The sequence below is a fragment of the Falco peregrinus genome, chromosome 11, assembly GCF_023634155.1.
Source record: "Falco peregrinus isolate bFalPer1 chromosome 11, bFalPer1.pri, whole genome shotgun sequence".
NCBI lineage: Eukaryota > Metazoa > Chordata > Aves > Falconiformes > Falconidae > Falco > Falco peregrinus.
In genome coordinates this window covers 12,598,922-12,615,121 of record NC_073731.1, presented here as the reverse complement: position 1 = coordinate 12,615,121, position 16,200 = coordinate 12,598,922, and the positions used below count along the sequence as shown (strand labels likewise).

Sequence of the window (16,200 nt, the reverse complement as noted above, 5' to 3'; positions counted from 1 at the left end):
ATCATGGTTTGTAAGCTCCACCAGGATCGTGTCTACTCATGCCTGTGCAGCACCCAGCACGTGGGGCTTGGCTCCTGACAAGGCACTGGCAGGGCTGGGACCATCACCGCGCTCCTTGGCATCAGAGGCTGGGAAGGAACGCAGGAGTCCTGCCCCCTCATTCCTGCCCATCAGACCACCCTCTTCTCACCGCGTGGGGAACTCGGGCTCAGCTCCACGCAAGTATTTCGGCGCCTACCTCCCATTCATCTCAACAGGCTTTAGGTACCTAGATGCTTTTGGAGGCTCTGAGCCCAAATCCAGGAGTCCAACTGGCAGGTTGCTGGCGCCCTGTAGCCTCCAGAGGCAATGCTACACAATGGAAGAAAACCAAGATGCAAGGCAGAAGGAGAAGGCAAAGGAAATCAAGGTCAGAATTAAATTCTTTAATACAAAAAAAAGTTTGTTTGTCGTCGTCGTCGTTGTTTTTTAAGATATATCTGTAATTTCTTTGTTTAAAAATAAATATGTACTAAGGAATATCTTGAAAAAATTCACTAGACACAATATGTAGTGTTAATATCTTTTTTCCCCGCAATTATTACAGATAAACAGTAGCACCAATAAATAAAATGATAACAAATATTAAAATTAAAAAGGAGAGAGATTCAAGATGTAGAATTTTCTATTTTTCTTGTTTCTTCTTTTTACATATATAAAAAAATCGTAGCGTCTATTTAATCCGAATCACACATATACATAAACATATATATATATACAAACACATAGCCAAATATATATATAGTATGTAGATGTATATCTAACCCTTGTCTCAATAGGAATGTGTAGGGGTAGGTGTTAAGAGAAATTAATTAAATAACTGCCCATAACATGCTACTGACTCTGCCAACAATTGGGGAGAGATGGAACGGGACAACAGGAAGGTTAAATTTATACACAACCAGTACAAATAAAAAAAAAAAAAAAAAAAAAAAAAAAAGGAGGTACGGCTTATAAATAGTTGAAATTAAATATTAACAAAGAATACTGAAAAATCCCTACTCTTTAATTAAATTATCTGTTTAATTTCTAATTTAAAAAGGGATATTAAATAAGTATATAAAACACTTTCTCTTCCCTCCCCCCGATCGGAAGCCTCTGTCTTGCGCACGATGCAGCATGAGTATTATACGTTGCAGATGCAAGCACCCACCCGCGTGTTTTTTCTCCTTCTGAAAGCCATCAGTCGGATGGGGAGTACCTAGTGGTTAGTAGTCACTTGCTGTGAGTCTGTTTTTAGACTGTCTTGTCTTTTTGGAAGTTTTCCGTGTTGTACATTATCAAGCGTTGAAAATTCAATTGCAGATGATGTTTGGCAGCATTCTGACACAGACCGAGTACCTTTTTGATTATTATTATTATTATTAATAATTTTAATCACAGAACTAGATTATATATATCCACATAGATGTACAAACACGCTTTCTGGGGGGTGTGTGTGCGCGCATGTGTAAGGTGGGTTTCACATACACCACAGCGTATATTGCAGATACACACATAGCCAAGATTCTCAGACATGGCTTAGGGATTCCGGCTGCCTTCACATTTGACTTCCCAGCCCAAGATGTGGAAAAGGGGCCTGATATTTACAGTACATCGTTAAAAAAAATATCTTGACGTTCTTAAAGGTCATTCACACTGGGCACACAAACTGAAGGCAGCAGAAGTTGCTTTCTTTATCCCCCCTCCAATCTTGGCATACATATATATTATTTTTTTATATATATATATGTATAAAAATAAATATATATATATAAAAAAGAGAGAAAACCACAAACATACATACACACAGACACAAATGCACACATTCACATACACACACACACACCCCTACTGTGTATATACTTTTGATTAATATCCCTTTCCAGAAATGTTCCGTAAGCATCTTGGATGCTCTTGAGTGGCAGCTCTGTGCATGAAGAAAGCAGACAGTGCTGAACAACTGTGTGGCTATGCACCGGTCCCCATTCTTGCTTCAGCACACTGTAGGCCTTGTGTCCTTTTGCAGCCACCAAGGGCAGGAAATCTAGACTCCTGTGATACTTCCTTGAATGGAAAGTTAGCGCGCATCAGCTGCCCACCATCCTTAAGAGAAGCCAGCATGTCTCTCTGGCAAAAGTTTCTATAGCAAATAAAGTCAACGCAAAATGTACACTGACATCCCATGTCCCAGCAAGGCAGGCAGGTTATGAGACGAGTAAGGGCGAAGGTTGGGGGGAAGAGAGGGGAGGAGGAATCCTTGATCACGGAGACGGCCATTTCCTTGGCCTTTGACCCATTGCACCCTAGGATGCCGCTCTTTGGAACTCCCTGCCCGTCCTCTCCATCACCTCTCCTCCCTTGTCCCAGGCAAGGAGAAGGTGGCTTGTGGTACAGCACACTCTACAGAGAAACAGCGGAGGCCACACACGTCAGTTAGAGTTAAGAAGTTTACACCTAGCGCTTCTACTCAAGTCCAGTCTTAGCTTGTTTCTTATGCCCCAAGTAGCCCGCTTGTGTCCACAGCAGTCGAGTATTATCCAGTGAAGACACCAATAACATTAGCAATGTTAAAAAAAATAATCAGTATATATATATATATTTTATATATATATGTGTGTGTGTGTGGTTAAGATATACATATATGTATATATAGATGTGGTTAAAATATATATACATATATATATATGTATATGCATGTATACACACATATATATGTATGCATGGGAAACCCCATCAAATACACCCCTATAGTCTTCCTGGCTCTGTTATTTAGCAGCATGAAAAGAAAAATAAAATAAAACAGTTCAAAACCCAAAGGTGAATTCTGTGCGGCGGGTGCCTTGGGGAATGTTCCTTCCGGAGTCCATCGTCCATACTGAAAGTGCTGTGCTCTACCGATCCTTCATTTTTAGGGTTCATTTGGATTAGTGTTTTGTTTTGTTTTTTTCTGTCTAGGCGAGAAATCAGGCTCCAGAAACAGGGCTGTTCCCCCTTCTTTTCCGCTGCTCACCGTCTCGGTTTTTCACATCTGTCAGAGAGGAGAGGGAAGGAAAAAAAGAGAGGAAGGGTCAATGTTTGTGATGGGGGTGCAAGTAGGAGAGGAAAGGGAAGGAAGGGAGGTGGCTAATGTGTTTAAGAGCACATGGTGTTAAGACATGGCATGATGTCACTGGTGGGGTGAAGCGCTGTGCAGATGGGGCAGAACAGCTGAGAATCTTGACCCATGCACAGGTCAATGAATTCTATTCCCCCAGGCTCATCTGGACGTGGTGGGTGAGGGATACCGGTACAGGGGTAAATTTAGGAGCAGAATCGGAGGCCTTCTCACAGGTGAACTGTCTTGTTTGCACCCTCTCACACCGTGCACACATAGATACACACAAACACAGAAAAAAAAGGCTAAGCAATGCATGCAGAAAGACACACTCCCTCAGTTCTCCACCTAGCCTGCTGTTTGGGTTGGAAGCAATGCAGACAACAAGGCCTCATGCAGGCAAGAATGTGGAAAGAAAGTGCCTCTCATTCCACTAGCTGTCATGAGCAGGGGTTAGCACCAGAGAACAGCAGCAGCAGCCTGAAGAAGCAGCAGGAGAAATGAGAAATTACTCTTCCCTGTAGGGCCCAATTCTAACTCTACAAGAAAGAGCATGAGGAACTTCAGCTTAACCAGCTTTTTATCTGGAAACAGATAAGCTACCCGCTTCTATGACACCTTCCTATCTTTCTGGCCAACACACCAGCCCTGGAAACCTCCCTTAGTGCCAATTATCCCAATACAGACAGGGACTAGTAAGAGTAAGCAGTAACCCCCTTCTGCCATCATGACTTCTTTAGGGTATCCTTTGTTTTTTCTTTGTATTTGTTGCTATTTCTCACCCTTCAAACTCGGCAGGGTAATTTCCAGTTATTCTGGGGTCTGGGAACAGGAGCAGAGGGAAAACGCCAAAGTTAGGTCTCGTCTCATGCCTCAGGGGTTATGATCACTGGGAGAAGTTTAACTCCAGAAGCTGCTCTATTCTGGCCCCTCCATCAGTTACTTTTCCACTGAAATTACAGCATCCAAGAAAATTCTCCTGTAAACAGAGCAGTTTCCACCACGCTGGCAGTGCCAATGCCTCTCTGGTTTGGGCACAACGCATTTTCACACCCAGAGGAGGCACTTGCTACTTGTAGCAGCCTTAGCAGCAGCAGATTCCAGGTAGGCAGAGTCAAATGGATGTCTCCTCTTTCAGGGTGTAGCCACAGAGGACCCTGGATCTCTCCCCCATCCAGCCACTGCCACTGCAATACTCTCTTGACAGGAGGAATTTGCCTAGATCTCTGTGAAAGGGACTGAAGCTCAGAGTCACAGCCAAGGGCTCATTAGCAACCCCATTTCCACGTCTCTCTCTGGATAGGTAGGATGATCCCACACCAGAGACACACACATAGCTGGTGCAAGTCAAAAGACCCCACCGAGTTCACCAAAGTGCTCAGATAAGAACCAGGAATCAGTTTCTGCACATGTCTATGCCACAGATGGTGCGTGACAGGTAACACTCAGATGACACATGCACAGCATGGATCTCTGAACAAACGCTAACCACACAGTGTCTTTGCGTCTCCCACCTCACACCTGAAATACAGACTGCTGCCTGCCTTCACCCAGAGACAGACTCAATCCTGTTGTATCCCACACCACAGGCCTGAAAGCAGGCCCTCAAACCACAACTCTGGACAAGACATGGACAGGGAACTGTGAATACACTGCAAGAGGACAGGGTGCTCGCCCTGGCTTTTAGAAGAACAAAGAGGCAAAGGATAACGTGGGGACAGCCTTGAGGGAAGCTCCTGGCCCGGCTTTCCTCACTCCGCACACAGCAGAGTGTCCAGAAGCTACATAAAACAGGCTTAGAAGACAGGGGTGGTCAAATTGTAGTCAGCTAAGGATTTGTCTTTGTCCAACAGTACGCTCAAAGTTGCATACAGATAGTGTACAGAGGGCTACAGACCCTCCCCCTGGCTACCTTAGCAACATGAACTCCGTTATCTTGTTCTACAGGAAAGGATAGCTTAGATACAAATGCCCTGCTCTGGGAGCCGTCCCCGTCCAAGTTCTGACAGCACATCTGAAATGCACAGCCACCCTCTGACACAGGGAAACTCTGCCCTCATGTCAATTAGCCCCTCTGGCCCACGTAGGACAGGGAAAAGAAGTAATCATATAGCACTGGTGCCAGAAGTCAGCAGGAAGCAAGCTCCCCCCTCTTTCTCTTTATCTCTCTTTCTCTTTGTGTGTTTCTCTTTCATCCTTCAGGACACAAACCTGCAAGTGCGCTCGTTTAACTCAAGCTGCCTCGACTTGCAACGTGAGTCTGTGAATTTGCAGGAACATTTACAGGTCTGGGGATCTTGTACAAACAAGTGCTTTCTCCTCTCTGAGCAAGGCTCACAGTGACTGCAAAAAGGCAAAAGGAAAGATGTCTAAGCTACAGCGCTTCAGCAGAAAGAAAATACACATGCAACACCCTAAACATCAAAGCAATCCCCTTGCCCCCTCCCACAGCCCCCATGCTGCCCACTGGAGCGTCGCAGGCTGATGGATTTTCCAGCAGCACCCCGGCAGCCCCAGGACAGCACCCCCTTGCATTAGCGTAAAGAGAAAGAAAACAGGCTCTCTGCACAGTATTCACAAATGCTGCATTGGATCCATTGGCACAGGCCAGAGGGAGGAAGAAGGGAAAAGCACGGATGGGAAGGTGAGAGGTCCCAGCCAGCTATTGACAAATCGATGAAAGGAGTTCTCTGAAGTGGGCTATTCGAGTAGAAAGAGGCCAGCAGCTAAATGAGTTAGATGCACAGGGTCTCTCCTCCCCTGGAAAGCAGCTGGGCTCCAGCATCACATGCTTACCCCTGCAGCCAGCACTGCCCTCCTTTCTGTAAGCCCCATCCCAACCTTGCCATCTAGGAATCTCCTATGGAAGGGCCATGGATTTACAATGCAGGATTCTGTGAACCACTGTGAGAGCAGAGCGAAAGAGACAGCAAGAGAAACAGGGAGAGAGAAGCCACCAAAATCCAGCAGAAAGAGAAGGGGGAAAAAAGAGCACACCCTCCCCAGTTCCCCAGCACCCCCTCTCCAGCTTCCCGCCATCCCACCTCTCCTCTCCGCCTGTGACTCCACCAGACACACACGCACACGCACGCACACACACACATGCACGGCAGATGCCAGCCTGCCTGTCACCAGTCATCGTAGCAAGTGAGGGCACGAGACAAGTGGGGGAAAGCAGATGACAGAATTGCAACCGGAAGGCGTGGAAAAGAGGTGCAGGGCGCTCGCCCACCCACCCACGTTCTTGTGCCTTGGGAAAAAATGGTTGCCACTGATGATTAGAGAGCCAAGCAAGCTAAAGCCACCTTCCTTGAGATACCCTTAGTGCTAGAGCGGTGCCACCACCAGTGCTGCCCCTGCAGGGTCTGCAGCCCACCAGTGACTGGGAGGGGAGGGTGAGATTTGAGTGAGCAGCAAGCAGGCGGATTGGTTTGGGGAGAGGGAGGGAAGAGAGTCTACAAGCAGAGGACACAAACGTACAAGCTGGGTGGTTTGTACCGGCCTTTCTTGCGCTTTCTCTTTTGACCCTTCCCCTTTCCTCGCTTTGATTTTCTGGAAGAAAAACAAAAAAAAACAGAGAAGGAGAGAGAGAGAGAAGGAAAGAAAGGGAGAGAGAGAGAAAACGGAAGAAAACGCAAGGAAGAAGAGGGGGAAAAAATACAGCCATGTGCCTTGCTGGGAGGGGGGAAGCACATGAGGCAGGACTGGACGGCAAGTCCCGGGGCCGAAGCACAGATCTCCACCTCACACACACATTCACCGGCCCTCCTGCGCTCCTGCCAGCTCTGCAACCAGCCTGCCCACAGCCAAGCCAGCGCCGCAGACCCAGCAGAGACCACCTCCAGCAGGGCTGCTGCCAGCAGAGGTGGATCTGCTGGAGCCTCAGAGGGGCACCTGCCCCCTCACAAGAGGAGCAAGTGGGAAAGGGACAGGGGATGAGGAGGAAGGAACAGAAAGCTTTGTGAAAGCATCACGCAACCACAGTGAGCGCAGACAACCGTTCTAGGCAACAAGCACGGGCGCACAGTGACTGACAAGAGGCGACCTGAGCAGAGGGGCTCTCCCCAGGGAAAAGGAAACCGCTCTGACCTGATGCCCTGCCCAGCACCACCAGGCCTAGGAGGGAACAGCCAAGCTCCAACAGCTCTGCTGCAGGGCTAGCGGTAATCCTGCCTTGAGATGGGAGCAAAGGGGGCCTGGCCTCAGACCCCACAGACAAGGGGAATGACCTGGTCTACACAGCAGTGCTGCGTGCAAGCGGGCCACCTAGCCCGAAGGCTCTGCTCACCCACTCCCACCTCCTGCCTGTGGTTCAGAGGACTCCAGGAGACCTTGCTGGATGTCTGCTAACATCCCCTCTGGCAGCCTCCATCCTGAGTGCCGAAGGCAAAAGAGGGACACCTGACCTAGTGATGGCACCCAGGAGATAACCAGAAAGCAGCTTTCAGATCTTCCCTCTTTTCCCTCCCTCCCCTCACCTTCACCATGGATCTGCCAGGCAGACAAGCGGACGGAGCCAAGGCACTGACTCCATTCTGAAAAATTCACCAGTTTCTCCTGACTCTTTGGGCAGAAGCTGAGACAGACAGGGGCTAGGATGTGCAGGCCTGGACACCAACAGTGGATCCCTACAGGCCAGTGAGAGCACAGGGAGGGAGGGAGGGAGGCTGGAGCCTGTGCTGCTCCTGGAGCCACGTTCGCACAGGACCAAAGGAGAGACATGCAAGGAGAAGGCCCTAGGCAAAGCACCAGGGCTCATCAGGCAAGTGTGCCCCGGCACTGTGGCAGCTCAGCAAAGGCTCCCTCATTCCCTGGCGCAGCCCACCTCGGGAGGGAGCTGTTGGGGATATGTGGGGGGCGGAAGGGAAAGCACCACAGCTGTTTCTTGGGCCCTGTTCAAGCCGTCTCACTGGAACGAGTGTCAGAGCATCAGCTCGCTCCCAGCCTCTGCCCTACATGTCAGGAGTCACGGGGATGCGGTGAGGGGAGGAAAATCGACCTGAAGGGAGGAGAGGGGCACCAATATAACAGGACTTTCAATCCAGCACAAATCAAAGCACACCAAGCTCTCCCATCCCTTCCCTTCCTTCCCCAGGCAGTGCAGAACCAGCAAAGAGCAGGCAAGGTGCTGTTAGAAAAGGAAAGGGAATGCAACACAGTCTGGGCTGGCTGCTTCACCCACACCCCATCCTCACCAGAGCTCACACAGACCCAGCTCTCACACACCTTCAAACCACAGAGCCACGCTGACCGACCGTCCCCAACACAGCCCTGCACAGGGAGGAGTGTTTGCTGCACACAGCCCGGTGCAGCTAGGAGCAGATTTCCAGGGGGAGGAGGAGAGGCTGGAAGGCAGCTAGAAATATACAGCCACTGGGAGAGGGGTGAAGGAAGTTCTCTCACACTCCTTCTTGCTCCCTCTGTCTCCATTTCAGCCTCATCTCCCAGTATTGACCCCCTTCCTCTCATAACTCCACAACTCTAAAGGCAAAGTTGCTATCCCAGCCATGCACCATCCAGCTGACCCTCTTTCCCAGAGAGGTCACTCTTTTCAATCTTGTTCCACATTTTGTGATCGTCCCTGCAACTACTGCAGGACGAGAGCTTATTTCTCTTGTTTCCACAACCTTTTTACTTTGAGGAGGAAGGAAAAGGAAGGTTGTGCCTTAACCTCCTTCAGGTCACCACAGCAAATCCATCAGATTGATGAAAAAAAATCTCATGAAAGCCTCCACCAAGACCCAACTAGGACATCCACCTCCCTTTACACCCTCCCAGGCTCCCACCCAACAAAACCAGCACCACATCCTGCATGGCATCACTCCTGCCTCCACCAGGCCTCTACTGCCACCTCTCCCTGTTGCCAGCAGAGTTCCTACCCAAGCTGCTGTGAAAGAAGCCAGCAAGTACTCACTCAAGCAGCAAGAAAAAAATTAATAATAAAGAAAGGCAGCGATTTGCAGTAACCAGAAACACCCCAGGAAGAGGGAAGGGAAAATGGGGGCTGCACCTTGAATCCATTCTGGTAGGACACAGACGACGGCACTTCCCTGACTCAGGATAAAGCATTAGGAATGATTGCCGTGGCCATGGGTCATGCAAGCTCCAGGTCTGGGGTATGAAGGAAGGACCGTCAGATCTGGGTTTCTGTGCCCACCTGGAATGGATTCAGAGTGTCGCCCCATGCACTACCATATGCCATTTCCAAAAACACCTTCTCAAAGTGAGCATCTCCAACCAAAGAAAAGGGTAACGGGCAGTGGGGAGAGGAAATGCCAACCAACCACCAAAAGAGAAAGGAGGAAAGGCTTGTCACTTACTTTTCTTGTTTGTTTTTGACATCTTTCTTTGGTCTGGGGGGAAGAGAGAACAAAGACCTCATTAGAAGGGAGCTTACCACATATGCTTCCAGTATTATCCCCAGTTCCCACCAGGTCCAGGGAAGGACATGTACAGCTGGCATTGCAGGATGCCTATGGCACAGGTTAAGTGGTCCTTCTCAAAGTGTTTGCCCTCCTGTTGCACCTCGCTGGCAGCCAGTGCCAAAAGACTCATGGCTGCAAGCTTGCATTGTCCACTAGAGATGGAGGAGGCTTGCCAGCAAATGACTTCTTTTCCCAGGCTCAGCCATCCCACTGCAAACCAGCTGAGGAGACTGCAGAAGCCTCTGGACAACAGTCCCAACCCAATGGCAGAAAAAAGGAAAGGCTCAGAATAAGTTTATTGCAAAAGGAACCAATGCTGCCCCATTCTCACCTGCAGTCACATTTACTGTGCTGTAAGAAGCTCATGTGCGCTATGTGCTGACTCTGATGGGGTTTAATTCTCATGATCTGGAATGAAAGAAACAGAGAGGGTCACTGCCCATTCACTATTTATATTCACAGCTCCACATCAGCCCGCTGCGCAGCGAAGCATTTGCACCCCGGGTGCTCCTGGGAAAAGCATGGCAGAGAGAAAAGCTGGCTCTGAGACCCCGTTCTCCCAGTCAGAGAAGGTCTTTGATCACAAGAAAGCAGCAACACCAGACTCATGCCAAAGCTCTGTTTGCTCATGCGTGCAAGGTGCCAGCACTGGTGGACTGCCTTGGAGACAGGCACGGCAGAGGACGTAACACCATAGCAAGGTTCTTACTGAGCCATCCCTGGATGATGCTAGAGAGACAGTACCGGAGCATCCAGCCTGCTCTCACATAGAAGCATGCTTCAGTCTAATGCAAAGGCCCAAAGCAAAAGTTTCATATCCGACTCAGTTCCCCTAAGCCAGCGTTCCTTCCCAGCTGACACTTCACTTTCTCAGTGACTTGACACACAAAGTAAACCTGGTGATCTGTGCTTAAAACAGCCCTGCAGAGCCAGACATCATCCATCCCCCTGTCCCAAGCGCCTCCAGGGAAGTTGTACTGGAAGCTAAGCACGTATTGTCACATTCTCTCAACCCAGAACCTGGCTGGACCACTAGCTCTAGCATTTGCACCAGAGATCTGTTCAAGCGCCTCTGACCCTTTACAGGCATGCAGGCATACCAGCCAAAAACTGTAATTCAGCAAAGAATGGTAGGAAGAAAACCATCCCTATCTACACCATGCTAGCATGCTCTGGCCCAGGCTGGAACCTGCAAGTAGAAAAGCAGCATGGGGAACTACAGAAGGGTACAGACAGGTTCTCTGCCAGTGTTCAAACACAGCTCAAGTGACAAGTAAAGAGAGCTTGCTGGTTAATCACTTAGCCCTGAATGTCTCTCATACATATCAAAAAGTGATGGCAGTATTTACAGTAGCCATTCAAGGGGCTGAAGGACAAAAGGAGGTGAGGTTAAGGGTAATAGGCACCAGCACCACTAAGGTCACAAGCTGGGATCCAGACTGGCAGACAAGGGCAGCGGCAAAGGTCTCTAAAGCAGAGTTTGCATCTTCCCCATGTGCCCAGCCTTTGCTATCGTGGCCATCTCTGTCTCTTCCAAGGAAAGAATTCAGCAGCCTCCAAATAAAGGAGGGAAGATGCCCAGAGGCAGGAAAGCTTTTCCACTTGACACTGAAGCAGTGTGTTTCTTAGAGCCCCTTTCCACCCCTGCTGTGCCAGTGTAGCTAATGACCCAAATCCCCTGCTCTGTTGGTAAAGGCTGACCTCACATGCCCTCCAGGAGAGAGTACTGACAAGCCTTCCCCTTTTGCGCTACTCAGCTGGCTTCAGAGCAACAGCTGTGTGGACCAAATGCAGAGTTACAGTGGAGCAAGGGCCCAATGAGTATTTTCTGTAAGGCCTCATAGACAACAGCTTCTTTGCATTCTCTAAGCATGAAGTGCTCCTTTGCATGCTCCTAGGTACTGTATTTGGGCATTAGCAAAGTCAAGAGCCAAAACCAGATTCTCCTCTTGGCCTTGAACAGCCATGGGCAACTCATCTTTTAACCCGGCATGATGTAATGCTGGGCAAAAGGGTCAGTAGAGAGCTGAGCCCTCCTGATCCAACAATTTCCATTTCCCTGGAGTAGGCTGCCCTTCATCTGAATTAGCTCAGAGATGGGACTTGGGGTGGCTGTGATAGCTGACTTGCTTCCTTCCACCCAAGCATGCCAGCTTGCAAGCTGGGCCCTCACCTCCATCGTGACGTTGTACACATCCACAGGGACACATTCTAGGCCCTCATCGCCGCAGCAACCGGCACATCTCATCAGAGGCACACAGGATGGTTTGAATATGTACTCCACCTCATCAGGGTACTCCTGGAAAATGTCCACCAGGGTCTCAATTGTCCTGCAGAAGCTGCGCTCGTAGACTTCCAGGAATTTGATAACTAAAAGGAGGAATGGAGGGAATAAGTTAATGCAAACTTAGCTCAGGAATTTCTAGTGCTTTGCCCCTTAAATCAAGCCAGACAGTTGCAACACATCTACCCTATGCTCTTCACTAGCAGTCTTGCAAGCTTAAGTCCTTCGTCTCTGCCCTACACACACACATACACACACACAAATCAAGTGGGGAAGAGAAAGAGACAGTCTCTTCCTACCACTGCTTCAGGGTATATAAACAAGGTAAACAAGAGAGCCTCACTATTTGCCACCCTGGCACCATGATGCATCCCACAGGTGCCTTCTCCCCAAACCCCTTCCCCGCTATACCCCATACTCTCAGATATGCTGTCACTAAGCATACTAGCTCAGCCTAAAAGCACCTGAAGCTGCCGCAGATGATCTGTGCTCTGGATCAAGGCCCGTCACCGGTTTGTCTTTTACTCCCTTTCAATAGAGCCAGTGGATGCCCCAGTGGGTTTTAGAAGGCAAGGGGATAAGCCAGAAGCATCCTTTCTACAGACCTCAGCACAGAGACACTTCCAAGAACAAGCAGTGGGTTCTGAACCAAGCATCCACATATCTTCACTCTTAGCGTCAGCTACCTCTTCTGCCCATGCGGAACATCCACCTCAACAGGCCACCTCAGAACCACAACAGCACCTGCTAGAAGTCACAGCCTCCACGTCTCCACACCGACCACTTTCCCAGACCAAGGAATCAAGCCACCCACTGAAAGTTTCAAAGCAAACCCAACGCACCCCCAGAATTAACTAGACCGTATACCTGGCTGCTAAACCACAATGAGGCAGTGTGGGAGGGGGAACAGGGCGGATCTGCCATTATCCCCTGCCTTCCCTACAAATGGAGCAAACACTGCTTGCGACCTGCGCTGATTTCACAAGCCTTTCTCAACATTTCCCAGTCTCTTGCCAAAGCTTCATTTTGCTCTTGGTCAAGGGTTGGAGAGATTTAAAGAGTTGAGAGATAGGACAGATAAGTACACATGCACAAAAGCCCGCTGCTAGTACAGTTCTGCAAACAACGAGTACCTGGAGCCCTCCAGGCCTCCTAGCTCTACCAGCACACAGGCAAAGGAGGATGTCTCAAGTGGAGCAGAGGATAAGAGCACACACAAAGAGAGAGTACCTGCCCCATGCTGTTATGCACTATAATGATCCACCTGTAGAGTATGCAGAGTCCTACAGCGCCAAGGTTGATAACTGAGTGATAAGAGCAAACTGCTTGCATCATGGAAAAAAATGGTCTCCGGTAAGCGTTTCTAAAGTGCCCTGAACTTGTGACAAACTGGCATAAAGGTTACTTTGCCACAAAAATGCAAAAGCTGCAGGGCTTGGAGCTCACAGCCCGCAGTTAATTGTTGAAAGTTAATTCTAGGTCATGCAGAGCTGACAGTGCCACAGAGCTCAGAGCGGGTACAAGAGGGGAGGAGCTTCCGTCCAGGGAGTTTGAAGTGTCAGAGAGCGTGAGCAGCTATTAAAAGAGAAAGTGGCTTGTGAAAGGGAAATGTAGCCTGGCAGGCATGGACTGCTTGTTGGTATTCCTCATCTAGAAGACAGCATGTTTCTGTTCCTTGTCCTTTCCTTTCCTCTTCCTTCCTCCCCTAGCTGCAGTATGGCTCCTGGCTATTCTCCTATCTTGTCTGCAGCTACCTCCTTCCCCCCGTTCCCCTTTGGAGTGACCTTAGTCACTGCCTGTGTTCCAACAAGTTGAACAATTTAGTATGTGGGAAATTCTGCAGGCACAGTGACAGTTGCTGAACTGCACTGTTGATTATTCATGCTGTGCCAGCAGAAAGGATCTGGAAACTCTGGCAGTAAAGACACAGTTCTAGATAAAAATGCCTACAGACCTACGTCAAGCGGAGGGAGGGAAGGAAAGAGAGAGGGAAGGCGGCAGTTACCTGTGCAGATCAAATGCTGTAGTCTGGGGCATAAAGGAGGCAGAAATCAAAACAGAGTAGAAAACTGAAGTGAAACCGATTCACATCTGCCACGCTTTCTAAATGTTTGCACTGTGCAAGCAGCTGGATTACACCAGAGAATCCGGACCACAGGCTGGCCACAGAACAGCATACTGAACTTCTTTTGCAGAGCCTTTACTTTCACAGCTGCACCCTGACGACTGACTATACTTGAGATCTGGGAGATTTGACAGGACCAAATCCTTCCCATAAAGAATATGGGAGTTTTTGGCTCTACTTTAACTTATGATGATTTTCCAAAGTCTGAATCAGCCTCTGAAAAGGAAATGTGGAATCTTTCTCCAGCTGCCAGTCAAAAGATTCTGCCATGAAAGGTACTTTGCCTTGATTTTGCAGGACACCGGGCATACACACAGACTGCAATGCTCCATAGTTCATTTGCAGTTAGCACCCAAACCAGAGCACATGACTGAGGTACAGTCATCCTCACAGCAAAGCCCTGCCTCTGCTACCGTACCTACACTTACTCTTGTGTACTGGGAGTCATATTCCACACTTTGCCGGGCTGATTCAGTCTGTGCTTCCTTTCCATTGGTTGTGTCGGGGACAGAAGAAGGTCTGTCTTTCATGGGTAAGCATAGAAAGGTCACTGAAGGACTAACACCACTTGGCCTGCTCCCTTCCTGCAATCTGGGCTTCAACCCACGTTAAAAGTTAATCCTGCATTTAACCCACACCCCTACCCTGCAAAACATCTCCAGATTTGAGTCAGAGGTTCTTCTTTGTGAATGAAGGGGGGGAAGTAAGGTTAAAACTCAGTCAGGGCCCACATTAACTCTTCAGGGTAGTTACAGCCACAGCAGGCAGGACTGAGTCCAAATTTGGAGCAGTTGAGTGGGAACATGCTAGACTAGAAAAGGAGCAAGTCTATGATCATTCTGCCTCCCTCCCCATCAATGGCTTAGCAGCAATACAGACACACTGTTCTTTTAAAAATAAAAAGTGCAGCCACAAGTGCTGGTGGTTTCCTTTATTTATACCAGAAAATCTTTTCTCGTGGAACAAACAAAGAGTGTTTGTCTGACTCCTCTACAACTTCCTGTGCCACGAAACATGTGGAAGGCTCTCTTGAGCACAAAAGGGTAGGGGCTGAAGCTAAAATTAGTCTCCAAGCAGAGTAAGTCCATCCCAAATAATAACCTGCCACAGCTCAACATCTCAGAGCAAGCATAAAATAGCCAAAGACACAAAATCACCTTTTACCTCAACCTCAACAGCTTCAGTGGAAGGAACTACAGGACTGTCCTTGTGGAACAGAGGCATATCATCATCTCCTCTTCACAGAGGAGAAACTGAGGTACTGAGAGAGAACCTCCAAGGTCATACAGCAGGACAGAAGTAGAGCCAGGAAGGTAATGCCAAGAGTCCTGATTTCTAGCTCACAGATGTATCTGCATCACAGAATCAGAAATAGCACCAAGGCAATAGCACCGAAGTCTCACCACTCATATTGCCAGACCAACCTCTCCTGCGATCCTATCAGTCTTCTTGTAACCAGGAATTAAATTCTTTTTGATTCCTGCCCTCCCCAGAGAAAGCAGTCACACAACAAATGGCACAGACGAGGACTCTAGCTCTTTCCTACCAACAGCAGAGGACTGGTTACCAAAATAAGCCGCACTGCAGGCTCCATCTTGTTCCCACTGGAGTCACTGAACCTTCTTCTGTTGACTTCAGCAGGAGCAAGGCTCAGGTGCAACAGGCGGCAGCCCACCATCAAATCAGGTATTCTGCCCATGCAAAATGGACACCTATCCCAAACACAGCCTGCCACAAACCTCTGGCAGCACACATGCAGTCTGTGACACCAGTAAAGTTACATAAATTGAAATCGAGTGTGACAAAAAAAAAAAGCCCATCTGGGCCCACACTGTTAGAGCCCTCTGCTGACCTCCAGCTGGAATAACGCTGGAGGTCACAACCCACAGGGACCCTGCAAGACCTCCATCAGACCCTGCCATGGAGCCTGTGGTCTTGCTCTGCTGTGAAGGTATGGGGAAAAGGCGATCAGGATGGTCTTAAAGCAGCTGATGATAACCTCAGCTTGAAGACTCCCAAGTCCACAATCCTTTTATCCCACTTCTGAACCAAGGACTGAAGACAGAAAGCCAATCTCCTGCAACTCACAGGGCTCCACTGGACGAGCACTTGCAGCAAGCGTGTCTGACTAACTTGGGGGCTGACTGCGGGTACTTGCAAAAACTAACGAGGCAGAGGACACTGCCACAGCCTGGCCTCTGGGCAGCCAAAGAGACACAAAATCACAAGGGCTGCAGAGGCACCACCTCGT

General features: G+C 48.9%; 1 protein-coding gene across 8 annotated transcripts in view; it reads right to left on the bottom strand.

The window, feature by feature from the left end:
* Positions 1–404: 404 nt before the first annotated feature.
* The window catches only part of VEGFA (vascular endothelial growth factor A), a 23,604-nt gene continuing 7,808 nt past the window's right edge, over positions 405–16,200 (bottom strand). Inside the window, exons 3-9 of one of the 8 annotated variants that reach the window (XM_055816154.1) lie at positions 11,714–11,910; positions 9,872–9,948; positions 9,436–9,468; positions 9,126–9,272; positions 6,596–6,667; positions 5,327–5,458; positions 405–3,049 (exon numbers count right to left, since the gene is read on the bottom strand). In XM_055816154.1, the coding sequence (XP_055672129.1) occupies positions 3,028–3,049; positions 5,327–5,458; positions 6,596–6,667; positions 9,126–9,272; positions 9,436–9,468; positions 9,872–9,948; positions 11,714–11,910 (680 nt within the window). In that variant the 3' untranslated portion in view covers positions 405–3,027. Of the gene's footprint in view, positions 3,050–5,321; positions 5,459–6,595; positions 9,273–9,435; positions 9,469–9,871; positions 9,949–11,713; positions 11,911–16,200 lie in introns of those variants that run through there. The other 7 variants (XM_055816156.1, XM_055816155.1, XR_008749165.1 and 4 more) reach the window with 7 other exon arrangements.